This window comes from Budorcas taxicolor, chromosome 7 (genome assembly GCF_023091745.1).
Source record: "Budorcas taxicolor isolate Tak-1 chromosome 7, Takin1.1, whole genome shotgun sequence".
In the NCBI taxonomy this organism is placed as follows: Eukaryota; Metazoa; Chordata; class Mammalia; order Artiodactyla; family Bovidae; genus Budorcas; species Budorcas taxicolor.
This window is the reverse complement of record NC_068916.1, coordinates 25,107,209-25,121,510: the sequence shown is the minus strand read 5'-3', so window position 1 is coordinate 25,121,510 and position 14,302 is coordinate 25,107,209. Positions and strand designations below refer to the sequence as shown.

The 14,302-nt window shown below is 39.3% G+C and overlaps 1 protein-coding gene across 1 annotated transcript in view; it reads left to right on the top strand.

Moving 5' to 3' along the window:
- The window catches only part of SLC27A6 (solute carrier family 27 member 6), a 71,419-nt gene that overhangs the window by 36,661 nt on the left and 20,456 nt on the right, over positions 1-14,302 (top strand). Inside the window, exon 5 of the mRNA XM_052643912.1 lies at positions 13,100-13,294. Coding sequence (XP_052499872.1) covers positions 13,100-13,294 — 195 coding nt within the window. The remainder of the gene's footprint in view (positions 1-13,099; positions 13,295-14,302) is intronic.

The window sequence follows — 14,302 nt, the reverse complement described above, 5'->3', positions numbered from 1 at the left end:
AGCTTGTGCTTTATCCAACCCGCCATTACATGATGTACTCTGTATATAAGTTAAATAAGCAGGATGGCAATATACAGCCTTGACTTACTCCTTTCCCAATTTGCAATTAGTCTGTCGTTCCACATCCGATTTCTAACTGTTGCTTCTTGACCTGCATTAAGGTTTTGCAGGAGGCAAGTAAGGTCATCTGGTATTCCCATCTCTTTAAGACTTTCCCGCAGTTTATTGTGATCCACACAGTCAAAGGCTTTAGTGTAGTCAAAAGTTAATTCATGCTTTTCTGTAACATCTTATGGAAAAACCTGAATGAACTTTTTGGCTAACCCAATATAAAATAGATAACAGTACCTACCTCTCCTAATTTGGCCATTGATTCTAATCATCCAGTTATGAGATATATGTGAAAAAATATGAAGTGATAAGCCAAACACAAATGGAAGGATATTATTTTTAAGCAGGATGTGGTAATGTTTTCCATGAATGTCATTATAAAATTAGAGTAATTTTGTAGCATTAAAAAATATTTGGCCTTTGAATAATAAAAACCATGCAATGTTGATTGCAAAAATCAATTTAGATCATGATTATTTTAAAATAAAGCTTTACTAATGTTAAAATGTTAACAGGTTTATATTGCACTTGTCACACAAAAACATTAGAAATAAAAATACAAAATCGGAAACCCTGACAATATTATACCTGTTTCCTCTTGGGTTATATCCTGCTGTTACTATAATCATGGTGTGTTAGTTAGGTTTTCCTACCTTCCATATTGATTTAACATTTTAACATTTATATTCAAGATAATTTATTTTACTATTTATTTGCTATTTTCCACATTGCCTCTTCATTTAATAATCTGTTTCTAATGTCCATGCTATGGACATATGAAGTCAAGGTCAGAAATGGTGGATCTCTGCCTTTCTAATAAGGCTTACCAGAAAATACAAGATTCTTTAGCAAATTATTAGCATCCTGAATTTTCCAGCAGATGATTTTATTCCCAATGAAAGAAAGACAATGAATTTGAATAAAAAAGAGAGTTCTAAGTCCATTTTTTCCATTAATTCATCATGTGGCATCAGGCAAATCATTTAATTTCTTTGCACCTTGGAGTTGGAGCTTCACATTCAAGCCTGTCTTCCCCATCTTATAAGCTCTGTGATCATGGATGAATTGTTCAGCTTCTCTGAGCAGCCCCCACACCAGTTTTTTCATCTACAGGAGTAGTATAATAACAATTACATCCAAAGCTGACATAAGTATTAATGAGCTAGATATTGAAGTACAAATGGAGACAGATGGGCCATAATGATGGGTCTCCTGGAAGAGGAGATAGCCTTCTCCAAAGAGGCCTTATGAGATGTTTTTGTTATTGTAACAAATGTGCCAAAGTTGTTCTAGTCTCCAGCTTGACGGGTTTGCAATTGCATCTATCAGCCCCTATCTCTATATTAGACTCATATAAACCAAGTTCAGGAATAGCTGAACCAGCCAGTTTATAGCTTTAAATTGGCTCTATTGCTGAGATCTTCCTCAGTCTTCCTGACCTCTAAATGTTAGCATGTCCAGAACTCTCAGTCAAGCCTTTCCCTTCTCTCTCTCTCTGGACATGTTCCCAGCTGTAAATACCATCTACAACTCAACTCTCAAACGTGTATCTGTAGCCCCGTCATTCATCTTCCTTGCAGCCTCTTTTTTTCTCACACCTCCATGAGCACATCCTGCAGTTTCAACGTTTAAATATATCCAGACTCAAACCTCCTCTTACTGCCCTGCTGCTCTCATCTGCACTGGCACAACTTCTCCCCCAAAATCCCAGAAATGACCTCTTCTGAATTCCATTTTGCCCTTCTAACTTTGATTCTTATCTTACGTAGCAGTTGGAATAATTCTGTTAAAATGTAAATCAGATTATGTTACTTCACTATTCAAATCCCTCTGATAGTTTTGCTGGAGGAAAATCCAGATCCCCTTAGCATGGGGCCATACAGCTCTGTGGGATCTGCTTGCCCTGCTAGGATCCCCCTGCCCCCACCCCGACACACACTCTGCTTGTTTCATCCACCCCAGCCGCAGTGGCCTCCTAGCTTTTTCTTCCATGCACCAGGACTCTCTGTTCCTCCCCTTGAATGTTCCCCCAGATATTTGCATGTTTCATTCCCTGGCTAGTCACATCCTCCTCAGAGAGGGCTTCTCTGGCCACAGCCCATATTTGTGTCTGGTACAAGTCACCTTCCCAACTCACGTGGACCCCACACTCAAAATTGGGTTGTAGTGTTGAGACTAATGATGTCACACATGCACTAAGAGAATGTGAATGGATTTATTACTCACACAATGTGACTTTCTGGGGAGAGGAGGACAGGGGCCCAAGCAGGTCAAAAACTGGCTTGAGATAGCGGAAGAAAGAGACCAGTTCAGCTTTTATTGTGCTAAGAGGCTGGCACTAGGGTGAGGGACCTTGTGCACGTAGCATTGCTCAAGTGCTTTGAACTTCCTGTTGCTGCCAAAGGAAGGAGCCCTGGCCATTCTCAATAGTTTGCGCAGATTTAGGGCAGAAGAGGAAGGGGCATGGGGGTGGTTTGAAAGCTCCGTGCAGTCAACCATAAAGAATGGAGTCAGGCTCTTCACTACAGTCTCCTGGTTCTCTTTCGTGCCTTATTTTCCTCATAAAACTTATCACCTCATTATATATTTCATAGATAATTTTTATTTGTTGTGTTTTAATCTCCCCACCCTAACTATTATATAAGTTCTAGGAAAGCAGATTTATCATTTTTATCAATAGTTATATCCTCAGTACTCAAAATGGTGCCTGACATCGTAGTGCTCAAAAAAATTTGTTGTATTATTTTTAAAAATAAAGTAACAAATATGAGAAGACCAGTTGCTGGGACCCACAAGTGTTCCTGATTGGCACAGTCTTTGCCTAGTCCCAGACCTGCAAGGGAAGCTCAATTGCAATGAGAAAGTCAAAGTTCCTGGGGAGGACAGAGTCCAAGGAGAGTTCAGAAAAATCCCAGTCGGCATTATTGCCTAAAGGGCCTGAGGCTAATGCGGCGTTCAGCAGAAATTATCCTGCATTTTTCAGAACATTCTTTAGTGACTCATGGCAGTTGTGGCTCAGGTGAACGTTTTCTGGGTCTCCAGGGAAGATCATCCTCCCTTTTAGGTGAGTGAACTCAGTCATTTGGGTTAGAGGTGAGTCTTGTCAACTCCTGGAGCTGGTCTTTCTCTACAAGGCCACTTTGCAGCGCTGCTGGTCTGAAGCACTGCTTTCCTCCCATTTTCAGTTTTCCCACTGCTGCCAGGATAGAAGGCACCTGTGCAGAGTGGTCTACAAATGATAATCTTGATTACTTATTATTTTCTAGAAAATGAGTGGAAATAAGCCCATTAGGTGTCACAGTGTGATTAGAAGGACTGATGCTAACGCTGAAGCTCCCTTGATGCAAAAAGCCAGTTTATTGGAAAGGACTCTGATGCTGGGAAGGATCAAGGGCCGGAGGAGAAGGGGGTGACAGAGGATGAGATAGTTGGATGGCATCACTGACTCAGTGGACATGCTGCTGCTGCTGCTGCTGCTAAGTCGCATCAGTCGTGTCCAACTCTGTGCGACCCCAGAGACAGCAGCCCTCCAGCCTCCCCTGTCCCTGGGATTCTCCTGGCAAGAACACTGGAGTGGGTTGCCATTTCCTTCTCCAATGCATGAAAGTGAAAAGTGAAAGTGAAATCGCTCAGTCATGTCCAGACTCTTTGCGACCCCATGGACTGCAGCCCACCAGGCTCCTCCGTCCATGGGATTTTCCAGGCAAGAGTACTGGAGTGGGGTGCCATTGCCTTCTCCACAGTGGACATGAGTTTAAGCAAACTCTGGGAGATAGTGAAGGACAGGGAAGCCTGGCACGCTGCAGTCCATGGAGTCGCAAAGAGTAGGACTTAGGGACCGAGCAACAATGTGTTACAGCTTTTTGTGGTAACACTTGCAGTCCCAGAGGTCTTTTCTTACTGTTATTTATGACTTAGATTGGTTTGTTGAACTGATGACTGTCATCTCTGGAATCGTGGCTTGCCCATACCCAGGCTGGAAAGGCAGCTTGACCATGACTTTTAGGGGCAGCTGAGCCTATACTGTCTTAGCAATCTCTGCTTTCAAATCCTCTTAGGTCCTTTCTGGAAGGAGTCCCCTGGCCTCTCCCCTCCACCACTGCTTTCCTGCTTCAGTATAAAATCTGCTCTTTTGTGCATGTTTTCTTGTCAACAGGATTCTCTCATACCCTGTTTGCACTTAAGTTTCTTTGTCCCTCTTCTGTGACACCCACTGGGCTTGCTGTCTGTATTTTTCCAGTGTGTAGTAGTAGAGTGTCCATGAAAGAAGCAAACTGTTGGAGTGTTATAGCCATTCTTTTATTACAGGGATGTGTGTGTGTGATACTTGTATATATGTGATTACAGTAGGTTTTAGAGAAAAGAGGTCTTCTGTTAAATAGAATCAAGATGGAAGAATCGTAATCCCTAACACAAGTTGTTGTATGTTTTTGATGATCCTTTACAAATTACACCATACTTTTGTTTTGTGCCTTAACTCACTGCTTATCCAGGACTAAAAGGCAGAAAAGATTTGCCCCTTTGTTTTCACTGTGAGTTGTGGTTTTTTTTTTTGTTTTTTGTTTTTTGTCTCTCCATCTATCAACAGTCTTTGTTTCCTGAGAAATCAGGGTTGATACACAGAATTACCTATATTAAAACAGCCTCCAGAGTTTCACTTTTCATAAGTATATAAAGAGGCTATTCAGCCTGGGTGTGTTGTAGAGTCACTGAATAGGATTAAGCACGTGGTCTGGAAGAAGGAGGCTTTGTTTCTAAGAGGCATTGTTAGAGACCTGTACATTTCAGCACAGGAATAAATCTGTGACTGGGTAGGAGGTAACTGCAGTTCAGCCACTCCCTCAAGTACAGAAGCCCCACAGACACTCCTGGAAAACAGCTCCCAGAGGATATGTTGAAGAAACAAGAGCCTTGGTACAAATTACTGTGATTCTTCCACTGCTATGGGCACATCGTTGTGATGCGTGGCACTGAAAGCCAGAGGGAAAAACTGTGACCCTGGAATGTCGGCATTGAAAGCTCTGATCCATTGAGCAAGTTCTCTCTTAAATTCCAAATGGGATAAAACGTGTCTGTTCTGTGTACAATGCAGTAGCTTACTCTGTGTGTGCACCAGTGTGTAAACACTTGAGCCCTTACTGCTAAATTAGAGTTTCCTTTTTTTTATTGTTACTAAATAGTTTTATGTGTTTATTTAGTTTTGGCTGTGCTTGGTATTTGTTGCTGCGAGGGCCATTCTCTAGTTGTGGAGAGCGGGGCCTAGTCTCTAGTTGTGGTAAGAGGGCTTCTCGTTGCAGTGGCCTCTCTTGTTGCGGAGCACAGGCTGTTGCAGGCTTCAGCGGTTTGGGCTCCCAGGCTCTAGAGCACAGTCTCAATAGTTGTGGCACACGGGCATAGTTTCCCCACGGCATGTAGGATCCTCCCAGATCAGGGATCAAACTCTGATCTGTGTCTCCAACGTCTCCTGCATTGGCAGGCAGATTCTTCACCACTAAGCCACCAGGGAAGCCCAGACGCCCAGGTTTCAATTGTTTTCTATTACTAAAATCATGGGGAAAGGCTTGGGAAAATAGAGCAGGAGCTGTTGAGGGCTTTTGAGTTGGTTTTCTCCCTGCTCCCCTTCTTTCTTTCCTTCTGTCCGTTCCTCCTTCCTTCCTTCCCTGCCCACAGAGCACTTAGGCTTCGATGAGTTCACATTCTATCTCTATTTGATGTTTGACTTTGGACCTGAACTTCATTATCCCAATGTGCAAAATGAGGATAATGCTTCTTATTTCGTAGAGTTGTCATGGTGATTAAAATGAGACAATATAATAACCTGGTCACGGAGTACAGACATACTCCCTTGCTTCTTCTGACATGACTGCAGGCTTGTCTTTCATTCCCGTCCCACACGGTCCAGATTTCTGCTTGGCCCTCTTTCTTGGACTCTCTCTGTCTTGGTTTCTGATCTTAAGTCTCTCTATTTGCACATGTCTCATTCTGTGTGCCTCCACACTGATGCCTCTGCGTGCAGCTGTGCATCTCTGTGTATGTGCTTCCCTCTGTCTTCCAGGATGTCCATGTCTAGTTTATATCTTTTTGGTTTTTTTTTCGGCTTTGTGTGCATGTGTATGTGTGAGAGAGAAGACATCCCTCTGTGCGCATGCATCTTTGTCACTATCTCTCACTCTGTGTTGTGGTTCTCTGTGCTGTGTGACTGTGTCTCACTTTACATCCCTGTGCACACGTGTGTGTGTGTGTGAGTGTGTGTGTCTTCAGCTGTCTTGAGTGTCACTGTGTCCATGTTTCTGTGTTGCTCTATTCACTGTTTCTTTTTTTTTCATCTTCTCTCTCTAAGTTTTACTCTCTGCCTTTCCTCTTCCATCTGTCTCTTTGTCTCTGCCACTCTGTGTCTTACTTTTGTGTATGTGCCTATGTAGGTGCTATGTGTTCATTTGTTCATCTAATTGTGCTTATATTTATGCATGCTCTCCTCATCCTGTTCCCAACACAGCCTAGATATCCAGTGACATTTAGGCAGTAACCTCATAACTCAGGAAGAAGTAAAAGGAATTGGAATTTTTCTAAAAGAAGTCTTTAAGAGACTTTCAGACAGAGAGGAGCTTCTTTAAATTATAGATTGGCATTAGGAAGATTGAGACCTCCCAGGTGACGCTAGTGGTAAAGAACCTGCCTGCCAGTGCAGGAGATGTAAAACACAAGGGTTCAGTCTCTGCGTCGGGAAGATCCCTTGGAGGAGGTCATGGCAACCCATTCCTGTATTCTTGCCTGGAGAATCCCATGGACAGGGGAGCCTGGCAGGTTGCGAAAGAGTCAGACACAACTGAAGCGACTTGGCACACATGCATTAGGAAGATTTGGTTGCATTTTAGATGATTTACCACTGATTTCACAAATCACCTTCAAAAAGGACACACATGAGATTAAGTGTAATTCACAACCTCAGACCCTGCTCTCGATTTCTGTATCAGTTCAGTTCAGTCTCTCAGTTGTGTCCGACTCTTTGCGACCCTGTGGACTGCAGCATGCCAGACTTCTCTGTCCATCACCAACTCCCAGAGCTTGCTCAAACTCATGTCCATCAAGTTGGTGATGCCATCCAAACATCTCATCCTCTGTCATCCCCTTATCCTTCTGCCTTCAATCTTTCCCAGCATCAGGGTCTTTTCCAACAAGTCAGTTCTTAGCATCAGGTGGCCAAAGTATTGGAGCTTAAGCTTCAGCATCAGTCCTTCCAATGAATATTCAGGGCTGATTTCCTTTAGGATTGACTGATTTGATCTCCTTGCAGTCCAAGGGACTCTCAAGAGTCTCAATTTTCATATATGCCAGGGTATGCTTGAAGTCTCTGTTTACCAATCTTGTTAATTTTTTCTTCCACACATTTGTCTTTTTGCTGACCCTCCTCTACCATTTCTCTGACCATATAGTGGGTTCCTCCCCTTACCATCTTTTATCTGGATCATTTCAATTGCTGTCTGCTACAAAACTCTCAGTCCATCATGCCATTGGTGCCAGCTTACTGTTGTTATTACCTCAGGCTCTGCTTGGTACCTTTCCTTGGCTTCCAGTCATCTTGCAGGGTCACCAAGAGAGCTTCCCAACATCACTAGGTGGGTAGGATTTTTTTAAGGCTCATCTGAACAACCTTTTGTCCACCAACCAATGTGCTTGTATACAAAAGAAACTCTTCACCTGTCTTACAAATAAAATGAACTCCCCTTTATTTCCAATAAGATAAAGCCCTTCTTTTAGGAAGAAAACATAGAGTGAATCTGGATGAAAAGGCTTAATGAACTAATTTGTAGCACCAGTGTGTTGTCCAGTTTACCAGGTGGTGTTAGCTATGTGTTAATATTAAGTTGTTGCTTTTCTCACTTTGTGTATAATTTAGGGCAGAGGTCAATAAGCTTTTTCCATAAAGCACCGGATTAGTAATTATTTTAGGATTTGTGGATTATGCTGTCTGGCACAACTACTTAGTTCTGCATCTGTATTGCACAAGCAGGGTAGACAATTCAAATAAATGGGTATGATTCTGTCCTAATAAAACTTTATTGACTAAAAGAGGAAGTAGGCTGGATTTAGCCCCAGGTCGGACACGACTGAGTGACTGAACTGAACTGAACTGAACCCTTGATAACATCTTGATGACATTTATGATAGCATCTCCCTGGGTATTATATATCTTTCAGGTAAAGTTTCCACTCCTGTGTAAACAGTCTTTTAAAAACTTCTGTTTCTCTTCTCCCATCACCTCTTCATATATGTGTATATATGTGATTTTGTGTGGGTATATGCCAAATATAATTATATAGTTTGGCCTTGCTCCAGAGCTTCATATATTTTTATATAATTATTTATTATTTATAGAAAATTATTTATATAAATAAATATATTATTTTCATTTATATATTTCCATGCTCATGATTTTAATCAGATAAAAATCTGAATAATGTCATTGAAACTTTAGATTATATCTCAATAAACTATAAAATAACTGTAATTTATATACCTTATATTAATTATGTCATTTTTGTTTTAGGAGTATATGCATACGAACAAAAGAAGAAATATTCATTCTCTTTTTTCCCACAACACTAAATAATGAATCTGTTGACCTTTCTTCAAACCCCTCAAAGCATGATCTTCTGGGTTTTCTTTTAAAGGAAAGAAAAGTAGAATAATTATTTAAACATTTTAAATAAATACATATCTGAAGAGTTAAATACGTGAATTTAATATTTTTAGACAAAAGCCTTATCCTAGTTTTGGTGATTTTATTTTCTATATTGTTGAATGACTCTAAATGAATATTCTTATTTATTGATAGTAAGCTTATATATCTATAGACCACACAGGTTAAAATCTATGTAATTGGGTTTCAAACAACCTTCTTACTGGTTTTCCAGAGTGTGCCAGTTCATTTTATAATTAATGGTACTTGCTAAAACTCATCTCTTACCTGAAAAGCATCCAGGAGTCATGCTGTACGAAAGATTGTCCTCTGTTAAAGCAGAATAAATCCTAAGATTGCAGACTACTATTTTTATATACGAAGATGGCAGTGAAAAATCCTTAAGCTGGTTCCATGCCAGGTGGGCAGTATTGGACATGCCCATGGGAGGAGGAACCAGGACAGAATTGCTCCTGGTTGTATTTAGTGGTAGAGAAGAATCCTCTGTCTTGCAAGAAGCTACTGTGATTGAGTGCGTTTGTGTTTGTTTATTCATTTTGTTTTATCAGTGGAATATTTACCTTAAGAATTTAAAGGCCTAACAAAATCAGCAGGTCAGATTCTGATGTATCCACAGCCCTTGGCTCTTATTTTATTTTTTTAATTTAATTTTTATTTTACTAAACTAGTACTTTTACAATTTTTTAAAAAATCAGATAGCACTGTCATGAGAAAATGGTACCCAATCCTGTCAATACTTGATCTCTAGAGGTAAATATATTTAATTATTTTAAGATATTTTGGTTATTATTTACTTCCATATTTCTTTTTTTTAAAAGAATAATTGTATTTATTTATTTATTTTTGGCTGTGCTGGGCCTCCACTGCTGCACAGGCTTTTCTCTGGTTGTGGCGAGCAGGGGCTACTCTCTAGGTGTGGTGCATGGGCCTCTCATTGAGCGGCTTCTCCTGTGGAACACGGGCTCTAGGGTGCCTGGGCTTCAGCAGTTGCAGCGTGTGGTTCGGTAGCTGCGGCTCCCAGGCTCTAGAGCACAGGCTCAGTGATTGTGGCACCGGGGCTCAGTTGCTCTGTGGCATGTGGGATCTTCCTGGATCAGGGATCTAGCCCATGTTCCTTGAATTGGCAGGAGGATTCTTTACCACTGAGCCACCAGGGCTGCCCCTACTTCTATATTTCTTAATAAAACATGCATGTTACTACTTCTTGATTTTTCAGTTTTAGCTGTCATCTGCTGCCCTTCCTACTCACATAGTCATTCACGCACACATATGTTTCTTCTCCCTCTGTGGCACCAATCTAATTATATTAATGTTTCAAAATATTTTGTTTTAAATATGTTTTAAAATATGTTGATGATTAGTTGTTTTCATTTTAAAAAGTCATATATAGTTTGTTCGTAGCATACACACAATGTAATTAAAATACAATGATAATTTTTAGCTTTTTATCCCTGATACTAATTGACTTCAAAATTTTGTTTTCTAAATGCCTGTTACCAATTCATCTCAAAACTTTCTGTTATAGCTGAAATTTCTGAACATGATTTAACACTTCAAGTATTTTTAATCAATTTTATTCATTTTCTTCTTGAAAATATTCCCCTAGGTATCATCAAAAATCAGTCATTGTTCTACCAAATGCAAACAGTATTCTGATTTCTACCCCTGCAGATTAGTTTGGCTCTGAGATCTCACCACTTAATATTCAGACTTGCACTGAATTTACTGTTTTCAATAGATTCCTACCCCTGAAATGGTATCTGGTTGGCCTTCTCTAGAGAGTAAGTCTCAAGTATTTGACCAATGTGCAGAGGGCAAACCCCAGATACACTGTCTGTATTAGGATGTCTCCGAGTGCAGCTGCTTCCTAAACAAATTTCCAACCAAGATTTCTGCCTTCCTCATGTTTTTTTGTTTTTTGTTTTGATGCTTTGTTGACACACTCTGGACTGTGTATTGTGTTCCCAAATACAGGCTTAGAGTTCAAACTTATCCCCTCTGCTTAGTCACATGCCTCTTATCTCTTCACTTTTCAGGTTGAGAAATTACCTTTCCCATTCTCTGTGTTATTTAAAGTTAATAGATAAAAATCTCCTTAAGACTGAGAAGGAACTGAGATAAAGAATGTTCATTAGGCCATTTTTAATTGTGTCAGGGACATTGTGTTCTCTATTTTATTATTATTGCTGACATTATTATTTCTTGTTATTTTATATTACTTTTGTAAGGATGATGGTACATCAGAGGGAATCATGGTTTTACCATGACTAAGCTGATATTATATCCTTACTGTAACTTTTTAATTGAGGTATAATGAACATGAACATATTAGTTTTAGGTATGCAGTATAATGATTCAGTATATTGTATGTATTGCAAATTGATCACCAATGTAAGTCTAATTAACATTCAAGACCGTACATAGTTTCAAATTTTCTTTCCCTTGTGATAAGAACTTTAAGATTTACAGTGGCCCTTGAATAGCATGGATTTGAACTGCAAAGGTCCACTTATTCGCAGATTTTTTTCCATAGTAAATATCATAGTATTACATGATCTGCTGTTGTTGCATCTGGGAATGTGGAACTGATGATACTAAGGGCCAGCTAGAAGTTATGTTTGGATTTTCTACTGCATGGCGGGTCCTTGTCCTCAATCCCTGGTTGTTTAAGAGTCAACTCTGGTGCCTCAGACGGTAAAGCGTCTGCCTACAATGTGGGAGATCCAGGTTCAATCCCTGCGTCAGGAAGATCTCCTGGAGAAGGAAATGGCAACCCACTCCAGTATTCTTGCTTGGAAAATCCCATGGATGGAGGAACCTGGTAGGCTGCAGTCCATGGGATCGCAGAGTCAGACACGACTGAGCGACTTCACTTTCTACTCTCTTAGCAACTTTCAAATATGTAATTCAGTATTGTTAATTATAGTCACCACGCTGTGTTGTGCATCCCCAGGACTTGCTTATCTTATGACTAGAGATTTGTACATTTTGGCCCCCTTCACCCTTTTTTGCCCACTCCTTACCCTGCCCCTGGCAACCACCAATATGTTTTCTGTTAAGGGTTTGGGGGTTTTGTTTTTGTGCTGTTTGCTTGTTTCTCAGATGCCACATATATATGAGATCATACAGTATTTATCCTTCTTTGTCTGACTCATTTCACTTAGCATAATGCCCTCAAAGTCCATCTGTGTTGGTAAGGTTTCATTCTTCTTTATGATGGAATAATATTCGTGTGTATCTATATCACATTTTCTTCATCCATCTGTTGATGGGCGTTAGGGTCTTCCATGTCTTGGCTTTTGTAAATAATGCCACAATGAGTATTTGTTACTGCTGTTCAGTAGCTCATTCATGTCTCACTCTTTGCGACCCTGTGGGCTGCAGCATGCCAGGCTTTCTTGTCCTTCACTCTCTCCTTGAGTTGTGTCCACTGAGTCAGTGATGCCATCCAACCAGCTCATCCTCTGTTGCCTCGTTGTCCTCGTGCCTTTAACCCTTCCCAGCATCAGTGTCTTTTCCAATGAGCTGGCTCTTCTTATCAGGTGGTTAAAGTATTGGAGCTTCAGCTTCAGCAACAGTCTTTCCAGTGAATATTCAGAGTTGATTTCCTTTAGGATTGACTGGTTTGATCTCCTTGCTGTCCAAGGGACTCTCAAGAGTCTTTTTCAGCACCACAGTTCGAAAGCATCAATTCTTCGACTCTCAGCCTTCTTTATGTTCCACCTCTCACATCCATACATGATTACTGGAAAAACCATAGCTTTGACTTTATAGACCTTTGTCAGCAAAGTGTCTTTGTCTCTGCTTTTTAAAATGCTGTCCAGGTTTGTCATAGCTTTTCTTCCAAGAAGCAAGCATCTTTTAATTTCACAGCTGCAGTCACTGTCCACAGTGATTTTGAAGCCCTAGAAAATAAAGTCTGTCACTGTTTCCATTTCTTCCCATCTTCATGGGGTGCACTATATTGGATCACATGGTAGTTCTGTTTTTAAATTTTTGAGGAACTTCCATTCTGGTAAGGAAGAAAATATATATCAGGGAAAATAAGACTTCAGCATCTCAAATTTAGGAAGAGATTTTCCCAGATATAGGAAAATAAAAGCTGGATTACTGTGGGCCAGTGTTAGTTCATTAGCTAGGGGACCCAGTTATGCCAGGGACTTACATGAATTTTTTTACTCTTTGCCATATACAACTTCTGGATTGTTGCCATTTAAGTAAAGCAATAACAGAAAGAATTGGGATTTGAAATTAATAAATTAAGAGGAAAATATTTTCTTCTAACAGAGAGAAGGAGAAAAGGATCATCGGGTGCGTTTGGCAATTGGAAATGGAGCACGCAGTGATGTATGGAGAGAATTCTTAGACAGATTTGGAAATATTAAGATATGTGAGTTTTATGGAGCTACTGAAGGAAACATTAGCTTCATGAATCACACTGGGAAAATTGGATCAGTCGGGAGAGTGAATTTCTTCCACAAAGTAAGTACAATATTTTATTTAAAAAAGAGGTATAGTAAGATCTGCTGATCTCTCTTCTAGACTTTATACTGTAACTTATAGGAAATATTATCATTTTTTTTAATTAAGAACTCCTATAAATAACATAGTTGCCTCTAGGTAAACTGTGGTGCCATAGATTATGAAAACCTTGGCTATCTCCCATCTTTTCCCTCTGTAATATGGGGATAATGATAGTTAATTCTTTTGCTCAGCTTTCAAATTTAATGATAAAATGTATAAACAGCAAGCATAGGTTCTGATATATATTAATTTGATTCTTTTCATTTTCTGTGTTTTCCATCCACAATTTCCACTGTCATTCATTTTTATATTACTCAAAAATTATATGTAGGCTTCTAATATATAGTTTCCTTAAAAACTATGCCAAGATATTACTAACATTTTAAAAGTAGCCAAGAAATTACATTCTTAGGAGTAAAATACAGCTGATTTCTCAATAGCAACCTTGGAAGACAAACTATAGTGGACAGATACCTTCAACTTGCTTGGAGAAAATAATTATCAAATAGAATTTATATTCAATAATAATATTTTTAAAGAATAAAAATGAAAATTTGAAATAAGCAAATCCTCAAAGGGAAATAAGCAAATCCAGAATCACAGTAGAATATTTTCTCTCTTTGATAGAACATGCAAAAATTTTTTCAATGATATAATGTATTAAATAATACAGTAAAGAAACTACTTGCACTGATGAACATATATAGGACACTGCATTTAAAAACTGCTGAATATCCATTATTTTTAAGCATTTATAAAACATTCACAAAGATTACAGGACCAGTTAGTGAATTCCAGCAAATTTCATAGGATCAAATATATATGGATTATGTTCTCTGATAACAGCTTAATTAAGATAGAAATGTTTAAAATAACAGCTAGATCTTTTCCTAAATATTTGAAAATGAAGCATCTCTAAATATCTATGAGTTAAAGAAAAATTATAATAGAAAAATAAAAATAAAA